We start from the raw sequence: 17,490 nt of genomic DNA on the forward strand, positions 1-17,490 counted from the left end.
TGTTAAATAGTTTCGTAGCCGCATAGAAGCTCACTTTCAAGAAGATTTTGCATAATGATATAGAGACAACATTGGCTTTTGGCGGCCATATTGGCGGCCACTTTGAAAATTGGTCGCCAAAATGACTCCTCTATCCGTACAAAGTGCGCAGTCAATTATTAATAGTTGCCAACACCTTTGCAGACCAGTGTTGTAGCCTCGTAGAAGCTCACATTTAAATAGATTTTGCACAATACTATAGAAACAAAAGTGGCTTTTGGCGGCCATTTTAAAAAATGGTTGCCAAATTTACCCCTCTATCTAAAGAAGGTACGTCGTCACCTATTAATAGTTGCCAACACCTTTGCAGACCAGTTAAACAATTTTGTAGCCGCATAGAAGCTCACATTTAAGAAGATTTTGCATAATAATATAGTGACAAAAATGGCTTTTGGCGGCCATTTTGGCGGCCATATTGAAAAAAAGGCCGCCAAAATGACTCCTCTACCGTACAAAGTGCGCAGTCACTTATTAATAGTTGCCAACACCTTTGCAGACCAGTATCGTAGCCTCATAGAAGCTCACCTTAAGAAGATTTGCATAATAATAGAGACAAAAGTGGCTTTTGGCGGCCATTTTGAAAGATGGCTGCCAAATTGACCCCTCCTTCTAAAGGAAGTACGTAGTCACTTGTTAATAGTTGCCACTACCTTTGCAGACCAGTTCAACAGTATCATAGCCTCAAACAAGCTTACATTTAAGTAGGTTTTGCATTAAAAATAGAGATAAAAGTGGCTTTTGGCGGCCATTTTTTAAAATGGCCGCCAAAGCCACTAGGGGCAGAAATTGAAATGGCCCAATATCCAAATATTTTCGTACCATATTAATTGACCTATATCCCAAATCCCTTGCTTTTATCACAAAATGCACGATTGTTATTAAATTTTGTGTTATGCCGCCTCACTACCACGACTATTCGATTCGTTGAAAAAAAGTATTCGCAACTCGACTTATGATTTAATAATCGCGACTACGACACATACATGTAGTCGCACAGGCCTAGACATACAGTTACACAACCCTTAAAGTCACCTGGAAGTGGTATTTTTTCAAAATAAAGCCTTTGTAACTCACATATGTGTTTTGATGAGTGGAATGTGCATAACAGTTAACTAAGGTTTTAAAAAATCAGTTCTTATGTTATTTACAAATTTTAGAATAGACCCCAACTCGAGAGGGCGCTGTTTGTGACGTCAATCGAGGCAGACTTTGCCTGTAATGCGTAGAGTAAACACAATTGCAAAGTACATGTACATTATACGGACCAAGTCGCGAGTTTGTACGTTTAAAAAAAAAACATTTTCAAATTTTTGTTTTTGTGTCCGGCAATGCCGACCAGGTGTACTGCTGCTGAATGCAGAAAAACACTTTTTGAAATGTACCAACTCACGACTTGGACCTACATGTACTTTGCACGTGTGTTTACTTTACGCATTGCAGGCAAAGTCTGCCTCAATTGACGTCACAAAAGGGGTAGGCGGAGTCAGCCCCCCAAACAACTTTATATATTTTTTAACATATAAATCGTGACAAACAATTACTAAAAAAATTGGTTTATTGTTCGTAAGCATATACTCTTATGTTTGAATGAAAAAAGAATATATTTCCAGGTGACTTTAAATCCTTTCAGCGTGAATTTTACTATATTGCACCTGCAGCAATGCAGCAACGCTAAGGTTTCAAGAAACGCAGCTACGCTTTCATTTCAAGATACGCTTACGTTCTCTCAAGGACGCTTTCGGATCCCTCATGAACCCCTTTCCTTCCCCCAACATGCTTTTCAAAATCTTTCATATACCAGAGGTGGATTTCACAAAGAGTTAGGACTAGTCTTATCTCGAGTTAGGACTAGTTACTCGTCCTAACTTAGGACTATCCATGCAATTTGTATATCTCCTAGGACTAGTCGTAACTCTTTTTGAAATCGACCCCTGGCCACCAGTTACATCTGTTAAGCAAAAAATACTGCTTACAACATTTCTTAACTTAGCTTAATTTAGTTGGGCACCAGCCACACGTCCACACGTCCAGGGATCATACCCAAATTACGATACAACCTGGGAAGCGGCAGCTAGGGGATCACCTTAAGGGGATGCGACTTTTTGTTTCAGAAATCCCACTCTAGTCAATTCTTTGTTCAACCCCAAAATCATTTACAAATTTACCCAGTCAGTTTCCCTTGTGGTTTAAATTGATATCTGAAACACAAAGTCGCATCCCCCTTAAGGTGATCCCCGTAGATCGTTTGTTACAATCACACTCTAGTCAATTCTTTGTTCAACCCCAAAATCACTTCTTAAAATGATGAGACCATTTAGCACCTTTACAGGTTTACAAAGTGCTGCCTCGCAGTAAAAAATCATCAGGGAAAGCCCCTTCTCTTAGCAATAAGTGTAACTGGGTTATTTTGCGACAGCTAGCGGTTGTACATGTTCATACCTGCCAACCATTCCGATTTTGGCGTAATCATTACGGAAATACGAGCTGTGTCCCGGGTTACGAATTACTCACCCTTTATTACGCATTTCCTCAAAATCATGCACATTGTTAATTAAATACAGTGATTTATGACTATTTTGAACGGTATGATGTACATAAATCAATTATTTATGCGTCATTTTTTCCAAGCACTATATTTGTCGTATATGAGCGTAAAATGCTCCGTGTTGGTCTTTCATTCGAGACGTAAATGAGGTACACAACACGTTGTTACAATGTAAGAAATTAGGCCTACGTTTCTGTGAATGTTTTGTCTCGCTGCAGTTTATTTTTTAAAGCCTTTAAATTCGTTGTGGACAACAGGTGCCTCGGACCCTCTCGAGTCCGGCAACTCTTGCCCAGGTAGAGGACTAGTTGGCCACTAGCATTCAGCGGCTGTCAATTGCCGAAACTAAATTGCGCCTTGTCCAGCAGGACATGATTTGGGTGCTGGGCCTTTCCGCCAAGAAATCTGAGGATCCTCCTCCTGAATGCAATCATTCAAGTGAAGGACCGGCCCGACTCCGAGGAGCGGAAATAATTGTCCAGCTATGCCACTTGGTCGTGTCTGCAGTGATCTTTTCGAGGGCATTATGTTGGCGACCATTTGGAATACTTACTCCAAGTGGGCAGAGACTTATTGTCAGTTCCCCTCGCTGGACTTCGATAGATATTTTCCAAACCCAGTTCTGCCGGAATCGGCGTCAGATAAATTTGCCACCGAATGGGGGACAGCTTCTTCAAAAATTTCCCTTTGCAAAGCCCAAGGGAAGATGGGAGAGGTAGCCAGGAAGATGGACTCAGCGTCAAGCTTTGGCATGCACACATCGTCCTTCCAGACGCTAGCTTACGATGAGTACTCGGCGGTTTCAGAAGACATGATGAAAGCCGCCCTCTAGACAACGGGCTGCATACCGTTCTGGACCAGTTTGCAAGGTTTTTGACCCTAGCAACATCATTACGAAGAGCGAACATCATAGACGTGCTATTCCTCCCGTCCGCGGGGCACGACAAGCGTCTCGACGCGCTCCCTCTGACGACGAAAGACCTGTTTGTCGCTAAGTTTCAGGATTCCATGGAGGCCAAGGCTAAATGCCTCAAGGCCTCAGACAAAATCAACTTGAATAAAACCACAGGCCTCCATGCCACAGGCGAAGAAGGTGCAGGCAATCAGGGTTTCACTTTGGAGACGAGGGGAGATGATTTTCCAGATAACTTGGCACGTCACGTCCGACCGCCGGACCCTCAGCAAGTTTGTCCTCAACCTTGAAGCTATTTTTGGCGATCGGGCCGACAGACTTTGGTGCCCTGTGTGGTACATCGACCGCACAAAGTCAATTCGAACCAGCTATGAACCGCTGTTCTAGTCCACAGTCCACCATTCCGACCGGTGTCTCGAGATACGATCTTATGTTGGATAGTCATGGCTATACTATCGGTGCCGGGCCAGCGGCCGATGGTCCGTTCGTGCCCATAAGATGCGAGGGTGTCCTCATGGGCTTTCTTTAAAGGTGTCCCCATGAAGGATATCACAAGGGCAGCTTCCTGGAAAAACTCTTCCACTTTCTCCGACTGCTACCTGAAGGACGTTCTGCAGGTGGATGGGAGAGCAGGTCGAGCGGTGTTACAGGCGGCCAGCCGAGCTGCGAAGCCAGAACAAGCTCCACCTTGTCAGGGATCACGCTTTTAGGTGATTTTCCCCTATAATAGAGTGCTAACAATACTTAAGTTTTGTTCACCCATGGAGGCGACACCTCCAACTCATTTGGGCATGGACCATAATCAAGCGTAGGGTTCAGGAAGCGTTCTCTGAACTTTGGAGCGCACCTGGGCCCACGCCGCATGAAAACATGCAGTAGCACCGCGTATACCCATCGCCTTTCCTCCTTGCGAGTCTGTGCAAATTAGTAATTCAACTCTACCGGTCAGTACTCGCTTACTTTTGGTAAGGCTCATAGAAAAGAGGACGACTTAGTGGCAAGCATGTCAATGGGGCATTGTGGGTAGAACGGTGGAACGCACTATTGTGTGTAAAGTCTTAGGAATGTTGCCTGGTGGCATAGGGAATATATGCAAATTAGTAATTCGACTCTACCGGTAAGTATTCGTAGAAACCATCCGGAATTCAAACTGCCTTTAGCTACCAGGCAACCTGGGTGGTCATTTGGTATAACACTGCTCTAGAATTGCAAAGTGTGTGGGTTCAAATCCCAGCCGAGTAATATGCCCTGGATTTTGTTCACTGAACTTGGGAAAGTACTGAGTACACAGTGCCAACACACAGTGTTTATGGATTAAACCAAAATTAATATTCTGTATTCTGCATCCCCGCTGCAAATTTAATATCTTATGTAGATTAATTGAAGAAATCCATTGTTCAATCCAAGTTTTTGTAATGGAAGCTTTTATCATTCATATCATAGGAATACAAATTGTTACACTGTATATATTTTTTTTTTAAGTTAAAATGTTTTATATTTTCATTGTCTTTAGATGGATGTTCTGTTTGCAAGATTAGCACTTCAGATTATTCCAGAGAATCTGGATCTCACCGATGACAGTCTTCTTAAAAACCTTGATCAGAAGTGTGTCAGGAGTCTTAACGGTAGGCATATACTAATAACTATCCCGATTGTGTAGAAAACGTTGCCAAATGTAATATGGGGTGAGGGTGGTATTTGGAGGACAGTGGTTATAATTATTTTTTTGTAGAACTGGCTTGGAAATCTAGTTTTGTCTTTCGGTATATTTTTGAGCGTGCAAAATATGTTGAGTTGGGGCCAAAACGTTGCCTGCTTTCCTAAGCCTTCTCCAACTACCAACGTAATTGTTTGTGTTTTGCTGGAGTTGAGCTTTAATATTGGGAAAGGATATGTACTTGGCAATGATGGATGCTTAGCTTGGTTGGTATTTAGTTATCAATTTTTCAGAAAATCGTTAACGCCACACTTTTAAACCACTTAAAGTAGTTTAAAAGTAAATGATACTCTTCCATTCTCCGGAAAAAAAATAATAACTAGTCTACCTACATTTAGCTCCAAGTGGCACATTTATTTTACATGTTCCTCCTGAATTTTGTTTGTCTTTTTCTTTAAGATTATTTGGTTTGCATAGCTGTTCAGTGCAGAATTACAAACTAAGACATACTGTACATGTATACATGTAGAAACTGAGTTCATTTTTGGTGTTATGAATCTGGATATGAACAATTTGTATGCCGTCTTGTAGTTAGACCTACAAGTATGCAGTAGTGACAATTTTGACAAGTCAAAAGTAAAGCGGTACTGCAAAACAAAGATGGGAAGGAAGGCAATCTGTAACTGGTGACCTGACTGTAATTTTATTTAAAGGTGTTTGGAGCTGACAAGTTTTGACTATTTACTATTACTATACCTCATACATAATCATGGCGGAGAGTCGAGTTCTCATTGGTCCATTTATCATCACGTGCCAGGTTTTAATTTTTACTAACTACCAAGCACGCACTTGAGGAACAAGTTTGTCAACTTCTAATACCTCGGAGAGCTAATATCGACTAGTCACCCTCAAACCATGTTATATTTGTATACATTGTGTACTGTAATCCACTGCATCTTATAAACGTTAAGCTAAACGTTAAGCACATCCAGATATTAGCAGCATGCATTGTGCTTGCACCTCCAGTGCCACATGTACATATGTATGCTTGATATTTCCCATCCAAAGAGGAATGAAAGGTACTTGAATTCTTGCCTCAAACCTCCCTTTAACTGGGATTATGGGCAATCCTTAATTCCTGAGTTTCACCCTTTCTTTTGAAAAATACCAAGTCAGTTTATGAGAGAATGATAGGATGCTAGGATTGTTTTCTGTTGTACGTATTTGTCACAGGGAATAATTCCAAGATTTCAACATGCCATGGCTAATTATTGGCTGTGACTTACAATTGAGTGTAATGCCGATTCACAATAATAAACAAATATTAAAAAACTTTTGGAGGTCATAGTTTGGTACAGATCTAGCCCTGGCGGCCTTACACTTTCGTTTTGTACTACAGTGACGTCCTGGACATCAGGGTACATTTCTGGGGCGGAAATTTTTTACAGCTTCATAACACAAATCTTACCTGCAAGAAAGCACCAATTTCAACAGATACACATTCCATGGCAGTTTATGTTTTTCTGCAGTGGGTTTTGATCGTCATATATTCTTCACAAATCCCTCATTTTCATGAAATAATGCAGCTCCCAACATTAAGAAACTCCCATTTTTGTTCGTACTCTCACAGTCTGCCGTGTGTACGCAAGACGCACGACGCGCAAATTTCATGTGTTGTTAACGCTGTGCTAGTCAAGATACGATGACCACGAATTCATGCGTCTAAGCTTGCATCGTGCGTCTTGCACGCGAATGTATACGCGTACGCACGACAACAGACAACACTGTGAGAAAATGAACTAAACGGGAATTTGTTTACGTTGGAACTGCATTGCTTCACGAAAATGACGGATTTGTGATGAAAATATGAGGACCATGAAACACACCGCAGAAAAATGTATGCCGCCACGGAATGTGAATCTGTTGAAATTAGTGGCTTGTTGCAGGTAAGATTTAAGTTATGAAGCTGTGAAATTTTTCCGCCCCAGAAACGGGCCTCAATAGTTAGGACTCTGTTCCTGTGTACAGAGAAAGAGTCCTATATAGGGCTAGTACAGATCATACATTGTCAATACTTGTTTTAGCCTTGGTTTAATTGTGACTACGATATCTTCTAAATTCTGTTGGTGTACTATGTACTCTATTACTACATGTGTATATCTAAAACAACATATTTAGACATGATATAATTCGTTATAAATTTTAAACTAAATAACTTGTTTGTGCACAAGAAATGGCCAAATTACAGATCAATATTGTAAAGACCCATTGCTTTGATCGCCATGACTGAAGTCAAACTGAGGTCGAACAGTGGAAGCCTCAATGTAGGCCCAGTTTGGGCTTGTGACATTTGTATGCAAGGGCTCTATTGAAAATTGTATCGGTAGATGCCTGTATGAGCCTTTGAACTCTCCTTGAATTTCACTCCTTGTAATTTGACATTATTTTAATTATTTTACATCTTCTGTTGTTTAACTGCAGGTTGTAGAGTGACTGATGAGATTCTCAATTTAGTCCCAAATAAGGAAAACTTCAGGTTGGCTTTAAGAGCCATCAAACTGTGGGCCAAAAGTAAGTATAGATAATTTTCTTATAAAAAGTATAACAATATGGAAAACGTTTAGATGAGATTTCATGTAAGTAATACTGTGACAGTTACATGTACGTGGTTAACCACCCAATCATCCGGGTTACAAGTTGAACAAATTTTAGGGTAAGGATAAGCAGAAACAAATTCGCTTGATAGTGTCGCGAAACACCGACCACAGCCCGATCACAACTGAACTAAGGACAAAACTGAAAAACATGCGACACACTCAGGCATATCATTTTTAATTTACAGGGTTGTAGTCTTTGGTAATGGTTGGTGGCAACAAATGTAATGGGCATGCCAACATATCAACATACATGTATACACACAAAAACTTAGAAAAGTGTCAAAGTCCAAGAGCGTGTACCTTCCAAGCGAATTGCATCGGAAAAGTCAATGTATCCATAGCGTATCCATAGCGTAATGAATATATACATAGCGTACAACAAATGTATTGATAGCGTATCACTAACTTATAACAAGTTATGTATGTTACACGATTACCAGGCATAAGTTGTACATAATAATTAAATTATACATACTAATATTAGTACATAAGGTGGAAACCTTAGATAACGTTGAGACTCGTTGGAGATACGTCAGGCATAGGTAAGACATGCGGCACATATAAGTAATCATCACGACAGCCGGCGTACATCAACGGATACCAACCTACAAGTAACGTACCTCTAACGTACAGTATGTCAGCCTAACGTACATATGTCAGAGTATGACAACGAATGTCGAATGTACCACAAACTTACGGGCAACTTATCCAGAATGTATGAAGCACATTGAGTACGCCCAGAACTTTTGAACATGCTCAAAAGTTTTTCGCAGGCTCAACGTGTTCCATATTTTAACAGTGTATCACAGCATGCTCTTAACGTAAACGACGTGTTCCCAACTTGCCCCTTCGATATTTTGCATACGTTCAGGTGGTACACCATGGGTTGACAGGCCCTTTAGAATCATTGAACACTAAGAGAGCGTTTCAGAAAGATGCGATAGCTCGAGAGTTGGCGTCCTATATTTGTGACCCGCTCTAACGGAATGAGGAATGTCTAGTAAAGTTTCATTCTGTGTAATTTGACACCAAACATAATCATAACAAATAATTGTTGAAAATTATTGAATTTTTTAATTTTTTTATTTCTGAGCCATGTTCTTGACATAATTATCCAAAAATGTTCCAAATCCCACGGGACAGACAGCGAACATTCATTGAAAACACCAAATTTGGCGAGCGTCTCAAAACTTTTCACACAACTTGCATAGCGCCACCAAGAGTACCATTGGAAAGCCAAAGATTAAAGGTGTCTAAATATAGCCAACAAAAACACGTGTGAACACTGAAAGGGGTTCAAAGGTCACCAAAGGTCACCAAAGGCAACCCCTGTTTTATCAGCGATGACATCTCTCATTCATAAATCCGCGTCGTGAGATTAGTATGGCTCACAGACCGAGGCGTATGTTTATCCATTCAGCGTGAGAGTCCGTCACCCGACCCGGTCTTGTTGCCATAGCTAGTTGCAGCGCTGGTAATACGACAATGTACACACGGACACTGCGTGGGTACCATGCACAAATTTGCTACACGTACGACATGTGGAACAGTGGAATGTTTATCGAACGTTGGGAAAACAGTGTCTAATTTCCATCATTGTTTCTTGGTTTTTCAAGGTTGAATTGTTCCAAACCCAAATAATTCTGAATGATAAAGGAATAATCTTTCAGTTAAACTTCATGCTGGGTAAGAAATTTTGCTACAATCATAAGAAACATGCACGGGAAAATGCGAATGTTCCCTGGTCTTCAAGCCGAGTATACCCATGGGGGTTGATGCTGTGCGCTGAGTGACAGCTGTCTTTACAATGTTTTGACTTGACACAACAAAACTCGCATTTCAAGTTGGAAATATCAACGCAAATGGCTCTAAAATTTCAGGTAAACATTACCAAACTAATTGTTGAAATTGTCTACACATCATAATCTAACTTCTCGTTGAGTTGTTTGTTCATTTTGGTAATTTTGTTTGCCTGACCAGGGGGGGTTAAAAATTGATGTTTTCATTATCGTAAACAAATAAAAATTATTATTTTAATGAGTGTGTGAGACGTCGCGTTTTTTCAAATTAATTTTTCTGGAGTTTGTGTTTTCCAAAACGGGTCATAACATTATTAAACGTCAAGGTCATTGAAAATTCCACATTATTTCAGACAGGAAGGTCGTATGGTCTTGATTTTTAGTTCATTTAAAATATTAAGGTCTACTTTACTCTACTTACCGATAGAGTCAAATTAATTTGCATATTCCCTATGCCGCGAGGCAGAAATGCTAAGACTTTTACACACAATAGCGCCCTCCACCGTCCTACCCATAACGCCCCGCGACATGCCCGTCACGTCCTCTTTTCTCTTAGCCGCGAGTGGGTGAGGGTGTGTTTTAAATCTGTTTCACAGTTCAACCATTATCTAAACCTTTCCTCGCTAAGAGTGCTTAAAAAGACTTGAAAAATTGTAGAGTTGTAGTTGTTGTTGTTGTAGTGAGTTGTGAAATTAACTATAGTTTGATTTCATTGATAAATAATGAGTAGTGTTAAGAAACTGGGGAGGGCTTCGGCTGTCACTACTGGGGTTACGTCCGTTTCCCCGGGACAATCGGAGCTCTCGGGGGGCTGCGCCGGCGACACTCCGTCGCCCGGCTTGCAGTCCTCCAACCGGCCTACGCAGCCTCTGTCGGCTACGTCAACCGGAATACCCACCGATCAAAGAGGGGTTGCTTCCCGCTCCCTCTCTTCAGTCAGTGTGCGTGGGTCGACCCAGTAGAAGGTCAAACGCCCCGGCAAGGCCAAGAAAATTGGTGCCGGGGCAGCGACCAAGAGAGGCAGGGCAAAACGTGGCTTCGTTTCGGGGCGCTCCGCCCACTCTCCCAGCACTGCCTCGGGGTCTCTGAAGCCGGAGGGCATCCCCCCTCCGCATGGCTCAGAATACCCGGCCCGCACCGACACTGTGGATTCCCCCCAATGGTTGGTGACGGCCTTTTGCGAGGTTTTAAGACCAACAAGGCACCCGCCCACGCCATAGGCTGTGGGGCGCTGGCCATGGGGAGAAGGATTATGGGTGCGGAGTTGGGTACCTGGGACTCCCCCGGGATACCCCACTCACAGGGCCGGCCCTCGTCTTCGGGTTTCACCCGTTGTTCGGGCATCCCTGTCACTCAGGTTTCCTCAGAGCGAGCCTCGGATTCGTCCCGTGAGTGGGTACCGAATAAGCAGCAGAGGACCAGAAAAGACCGTCATCCTCGGTCGTCTGACGACTCCTCACCTGACGGCCATAGGAAGCATCATTGGGGTAGCGAGCCGCTATCCCGAGATGAATTCCTCACGGCTTTCCAAACCTTAGCGGCCTCAATATCCGGCCGGCGCGAGGTTCAGGAATTTTCCCAGTTTTCGGGACCGTACACCCAGCCCGACCAGTCCGGTCATGGCTGGGTCCTGGGCTCAGATCACGTCGACAGATGGGTCCTCGAGACAATCGAGTGCGGCTACGCACTCGAGTTCACGAGGACCCCCCCGTCGGACATGCTGGTACGGCCAACGCCCACCCCGTCCGACCTTCTCAAGCGCTGTGTTCTCGAAGGGGAGATCAGTTCCCTTCTCCTAAAATGGGCAATACGCGTTGTCCCCGACCAGGGGACACGGACAGGGTTCATGTCCACTTTCTTCTTAGTTCCCAAGAAGGAGGCAGACGCTTGGCGGCCGATCCTAAATTTAAAGCCCCTAAGCCGATTTATCCGCCCAAAGCGCTTCCACATGGAAACGCTGCGGGCAATCCTCGAATCAATTCAAACGCCGGCATGGGGGCGAGCATGAACCTTCGGGACGCTTACCTCCATGTCCCCATCAGGGCCGAACACCGCAAATTCGTGCGCTTCCTCTACAACGGAACGCTATACGAATTTGGGGTGCTCCCCTTTGGGCTGTCGACCTCCCCTCGGGTTTTCACCCGAGTGGTACGGGCGATCGGGGCAGCACTTCGGAGACGAGGACTGCTGATTTTTCAATACCTCGACGATTGGCTGATTGTGGGCCGATCACGGGAGGCAACGGACGCGGCACTGACACTTACTTGGCGCCTCACGTCCAGCCTGGGGTTCCTCATCAACACCGAGAAATCGCACCCGATCCCCTCTCAGGTGCCCACCTTTCTCGGGGCGGCTCTCGACCTTCAGAGGGGGCTAGCCCGCCCTTCGGCGGAACGGGTACAGAACTTACAGCGGTGCGTGGCCCTTTTCCTGGGGGCTACGGTGGCGCTGGCGGTAGCCTGGCTCAAGTTACTCGGTCTTATGGCCAGCATGGTAGACCTAGAAGATTTCTGCAGGCTGAGGATGAGACCTATCCAGCTCCATCTCCTCTCCTATTTTCGGCCCAGCCGTCAATTCGGTCAACCTCCCGGTGCCTACCACGCCTTGGCTGACCCCCCACCTTCAATGGTGGGTGGAGGACGCCAACCTCACACGTGGTCGAGTGTTCCGCCTGCCCCGACCGTTGTCACCGACGCGTCTCTGTACGGCTGGGGGGCGACCCTCGACCCCCGCCAGATAGCGGGGGTGTGGGGCCCGGAACACCACTCGACCCACATCAATGTCCTGGAAATGCTGGCGGTCCGGAATGCCCTCCAGCACTTCCGGGCACAGCTAGTGGGGCAGGCCGTCCTGGTGCGCTCCGACAACGCTACAGTGGTAGCATATATCAATCACCAGGGGGGCACCCGGTCGGCCCGGCGGTGTGCACTAGCCTGGGACCTAATTCACTGGTGCATCCAGCAGGCGATCGCCCTGTCGGCGGTGTACATCTCGGGGTAGGAGAATGTCACAGCCGACGCTCTTTCCAGGGGCTGGATCGTCCCGACAGAGTGGTCCCTCCGCCCCTGTGTGGCCCAGTCGCTCTTCCTGCTTATCGACCGACCTCATGTGGATCTGTTCGCCTCTCGGACGAACATTCAACTGCTGCTCTACTGCGCCAGGGGTCCCGACCTCGGGGCATGGCGGATCGACGCTCTGGCTATGCGATGGGAGGGGCTGTTGGCATACGCCTACCCGCCCATCTCCCTCATTCCACGGGTGCTGACAAAGATCGAGCAGGATCACTGCAAAGTTCTCTTGATCGCCCCTTTTTGGCCCCGACAGCCCTGGTTCCCACGGCTGGTCAGGCTCCTGGTGCACAGGCCGGTAGTTCTCCCACAACGCCCGGACCTCATATACTAGCCCGGGTCCGGAGTGGTTCATCCGACTCCGAGGGACCTGCACCTGATGTGCTGGGTGCTGTCACAAGATCCCTCAGAGCAGCGGGCCTTTCGAGACGGGCTGCAGAAGTTGCTGCCCAGTCCCGAAGGGCCACAACCCGAAGGGTTTATGACTGCCAACTGCACCATTTCTTTAAATGGTGTAGCTGGCGAGCTATTCATCCCGCCGATACTTCTGTAGAGGAAGTTGGGGATTTCATCCTATATCTTTTTGGCCATTGCGGCAGTCCACAGAGGATTCACCGACGGCTCGACAGTCTCAGGGAGGGTTCTGCCTGATCCCGACGGCGGGGTTTTTAGCCAAAAATCAATCCAGTGCTTTCGAACCCCCAGATATTTTTTTCCCGATATTAAGGAATTTTCGGCGGTTGCGGCGGACAAGCTTTGGTGCCCGGTACGGGCGCTAAAGTGGTACATCGATCACACAAAGTCAATCCGAACCGGCCACGAACAGCTGTTTGTGTCCACGGTTCCACCATTCCGGCCAGCACCCCGTGATACAATCGCGCGTTGGATAGTTACAGCCATCCACTCGGTGCCGGGCGGATGGCCAGCGACCGATGGTCCAGTTCATGCCCACGAGGTACGGGGAGTATCGGCCTCATGGGCTTTCTTTAAAGGGGTCTCCATGAGTGACATAACAAGGGCGGCCTCCACGTTCTCTGACTGCTACCTGATGGACGTTCTACAGGTGGAGGGGAGAGCGGTTAGACCGGTTTTACAGGCGGCCAGCCGAGCCGCAAGACCAGAGCAAAGCTCCACCTCGTCAGTCACGTGTTTAGGTGAGTTTTCCACGGTTATACAGTGCTAACAATACTTATAATGTTTTGTTCACCCGTGGGACGATACCCCCTGTACGTTTTGGCCGCGAAGCGTTCTCTGAATTTTGAGCGCGCCGGGGTCCTATGCCCCCCCCTTAAGACATGCAGTAGCACCGCGTATACCCACCGCCTTACCTCAGTGTGAGTCTATGCAAATTAGTAATTCAACTCTACCGGTAAGTAGAGTGAAGTAGACTCCCCCCCCCCCCCCACAGTAGTGTGGATGGGTTCTACGAACGAATACTTACCGGTAGAGTATCCCTCCCTCCTTCCCCACATACTCGGTCCTTGGGTGCTTACATTTAGTAGGGCTCATCGAAAAGAGGACGACTCCGTGACGGGCATGTCGCGGGGTGTTATGGGTAGGACGGTGGAGGGCGCTATTGTGTGTAAAAGTCTAAGCATTTCTGCCTCGCAGCATAGGGAATATGCAAATTAGTGATTCGACTCTACCGGTAAGTATTCGTTCGTAGACCCCATCCACACTACTGTGGGGGGGGGGGGGGAATTTGCTTAATTGGGTTAATATGAAAAACGCAAAAGTGAAATTCACTAGACATGCCTCATTACGTTAGAGCGGATGCTGCAGAAATCATCGCTCCCATCCAGGCGTGGCACCCTAGACGCATTAGAGAGGCCATCGAGATCCACAAGCATGACACCGTACCCCAATACATCGGCTTCCACGTACATCTGGCTCCCCCTTCTCCCGACCAATGGACCTTCTATATCCACGGTCACCCCCTAGGCCCCAACATTAGACTGCTTTGGGTCATCTATACCCTCAGTCACCTAGGCCCCACACCCTCACTATCCCCTGTTCCTACTGACACGGTTGAGTGAGCACACACCCCCCACACAACACCCAAGGCTCCACAACAGGTTTCACCACGCATCATCGAGTTCACTTCCCGCCTACATTTCCCGCCTTCGTGCATCACCGCTGATCCACCCCCTAGTACTTAAGCAGCATGCAGCATCAGAGTCCAGCATTCTCCAGAAGACGATCAGAGCATACTGATCGAAACGTCGAGTTAACCCAACGGTTCTTTTCAGAACCACCCCAACTCATTTAGAGATTGTTATTACATGGTGTTACCGCAAACTCTTCTATATTCTATAAAACAGTTTTGATTACTATTCTAAGCTTTAAGTGTGTAACAGGGTTTGAAAAAAGTGGTCACCGGTCGCCAAATTCGAGTGAAAACAGCGTTGGCATGGTCGGGCGAGTAAAAACCCAATGCCAAATGGGCAGGGGTGTTACATAGCCCGCTGAGCGAGTCAAATATTTGTTCCTTTTCACTTTGAAATGAGGATTTAGTGGCAAAATCCCAAATAAAACTTTAAGTAAAGCTTTTTAAATAGTAAGTTTTACAATTCCAGATACTTGCTCTCCCACACCGCCTCGGGGTCTCTGAGGCTGGGGGCATCCCCCCTCCACACGGCTCAGAGTACCAGACCTGTACCGACCACGTGGATTTCCCCAAGACGGTCGGTGACGGTCTTTTACGAGGTAATCCAACCCGAACGGCACCCGCCCATGCCATGGGCTGTGGGGCGCTAGCCATGGGGAAGAGGATTAATGGTGCAGTCGGGTACCTGGGATTCCCCCTTAATAACCCACTCACAGGGCCCGGCCTCGTCTTTAGGTTTCACCCGTTGCTCGGGTATTCCTGTAACTCAGGCTTCCTCGAGAGGGCCTCGGATTCGTCCTGTGACTGGGTACCGAACAAGAGGCAGAAGCCCAGAAAGGACCGTCATTTGCGGTCATCTGACGAGTCTTTGCCTGACGCCCATAGGAAACATCTTCGGGGTAGCAAACCGCTATCCCGGGACGAATTCCCGACGGCATTCCAGACTTTAGCGGCCACCGTTACTTTAGCGGCCCAGGACTCTTTGGAACAGATTGGTGTGCTGTCACGCACGGGTGCACCAGCACAATCCCAGACGGAGATCAGCATACACCCTTCGGGGTCCTTTGTCTCCGATCAGGATGTAGAGCAACATGCCTTAGGCACAGCCCTGCCCTTGGATGAACAGTCACTGAGCGTGTCTGACCCTCCCGTGTCCGGCAACTCGTCCCCGGAAGACGACGAGATGATCTCATGTGCTCAATGGCTCTCAATTGCCGAGACAGAACTGCGCTTTGTCCAGAGGGACATGGCCCGTGTTCTGGTTCTTCTTGCTGAGAAAACGGACAATTCCCCTGTTGAATGGCGATCGTTTAAGAGGAGGACAGACCCTGCTCCAAGAATCTATGGAGGCCGAGGCCAGACGCCTAAAGGCCACTGACAAGGTCAACCTCAAGAAACCGCAGTCCTCCGCACCAGCGGCGAAGAAACACAAACAAGCCTTGTTTGCTATTCCCCGCCGACGTCCACAAAGACCCACCCGTGGTGGTTTTCGTGGAAACCAAGGAACAGCAAATAGAACGCACGCCCACCCAGGATATCCCGGGTGTGGCGGAAGTGACTTCCCAGACGACCTCCCGCCGACAGACCCATGGGAAGCCACCTTCAGGAATTTCTGGGGTCCTGGGCTCAGATCATGTCCGAAAGGTGGGTTCTCGAGATGATCGAGTGCGGCTATGCACTCGAGTTCACAAGGATCCCCCCCCCCCCACGCCTTGGCTGACCCCCCACCTCCAATGGTGGGTGGGGGACACCAACCTCACACGTGGTCGAGTGTTCCGCCTGCCCCGATCGTCACCGACGCATCTCTGTACAGTTGGGGGCGCCCCTCGACCCCCTTCAGATAGCGGGGGTCTGGGGCCCGGAACACCACTCAACCCACATCAACGTCCTGGAAATGCTGGCGGTCCGAAATGCCCTCCAGCACTTCCGGGCACAGTAAGTGGGGCAGGCCGTCGTGGTGCACTCTGACATCAACAGTGGTAGCGTCCGTCAATCACTCCACTCCTTTACAGTGGCGGCAGGACATACCGGTGGGAACCCGGAGGAGTCCGCCTGATTCCTACGGCGGGGTTTCTGGCCAAGAACCAATCCAGTTCTTTCGAACCCCCAGACATCTTTGTCCCCGACCTTAAAGCCTTTGCGGCGGTTGCGGCCGACAAACTTTGGTGCCCGGTATGGGCATTAAAGTGGTACATCGACCACACAAAGTCAATCCAAACCGGCCACGAACAGCTGTTCGTGTCCATGGTTCCGCCATTTCGACCAGCATCCCGCAATACGATCGCGCTTTGGATAGTTACAGCCATCCGGGATTTCACCTCTAGTGATAACAAATTTCCGTCTTTTTCATTTTTTCAGAATTTCATCCCTGCATTAAACAGGACTTGTCTTGAAGGAATGTCACTGATTGTTTCCCAAGAACATTGTCATTGAGTAAAATACTCTGAAAAGTCAGTGCGTCGCGATTATTTGGAAAGTCGAAAAGCGGCGGTCACGACTCAACTAGTCAATCAATAGTCGCAACTTAAAGTCACCTGGGAGTGGTTTTTTGAAGCTTTTGTAACTAAAATATGTGTTTTGATTAGTGGAATATGAATAAACAATTAACTAAGGTTTTAACAAATTAGGGCGCTGTTCGTGATGTCAATCAAGGCGCGATGAATCGCATGCAGTGCCAACACAACAGAGTGACGCTTGAGTGGCAC

At 46.9% G+C, this 17,490-nt stretch overlaps 1 protein-coding gene across 2 annotated transcripts in view; it reads left to right on the forward strand.

Annotated features, from left to right (window-relative positions):
* Positions 1-17,490, forward strand: part of LOC139944585 (poly(A) polymerase beta-like) — a 161,176-nt gene that overhangs the window by 75,930 nt on the left and 67,756 nt on the right. For both annotated transcript variants that reach the window (XM_071941640.1, XM_071941647.1), the window contains 2 exons: positions 5,011-5,122; positions 7,636-7,725. In XM_071941640.1, the coding sequence (XP_071797741.1) occupies positions 5,011-5,122; positions 7,636-7,725 (202 nt within the window). The remainder of the gene's footprint in view (positions 1-5,010; positions 5,123-7,635; positions 7,726-17,490) is intronic.

This window comes from Asterias amurensis, chromosome 1, assembly GCF_032118995.1.
Source record: "Asterias amurensis chromosome 1, ASM3211899v1".
Lineage (NCBI taxonomy): Eukaryota > Metazoa > Echinodermata > Asteroidea > Forcipulatida > Asteriidae > Asterias > Asterias amurensis.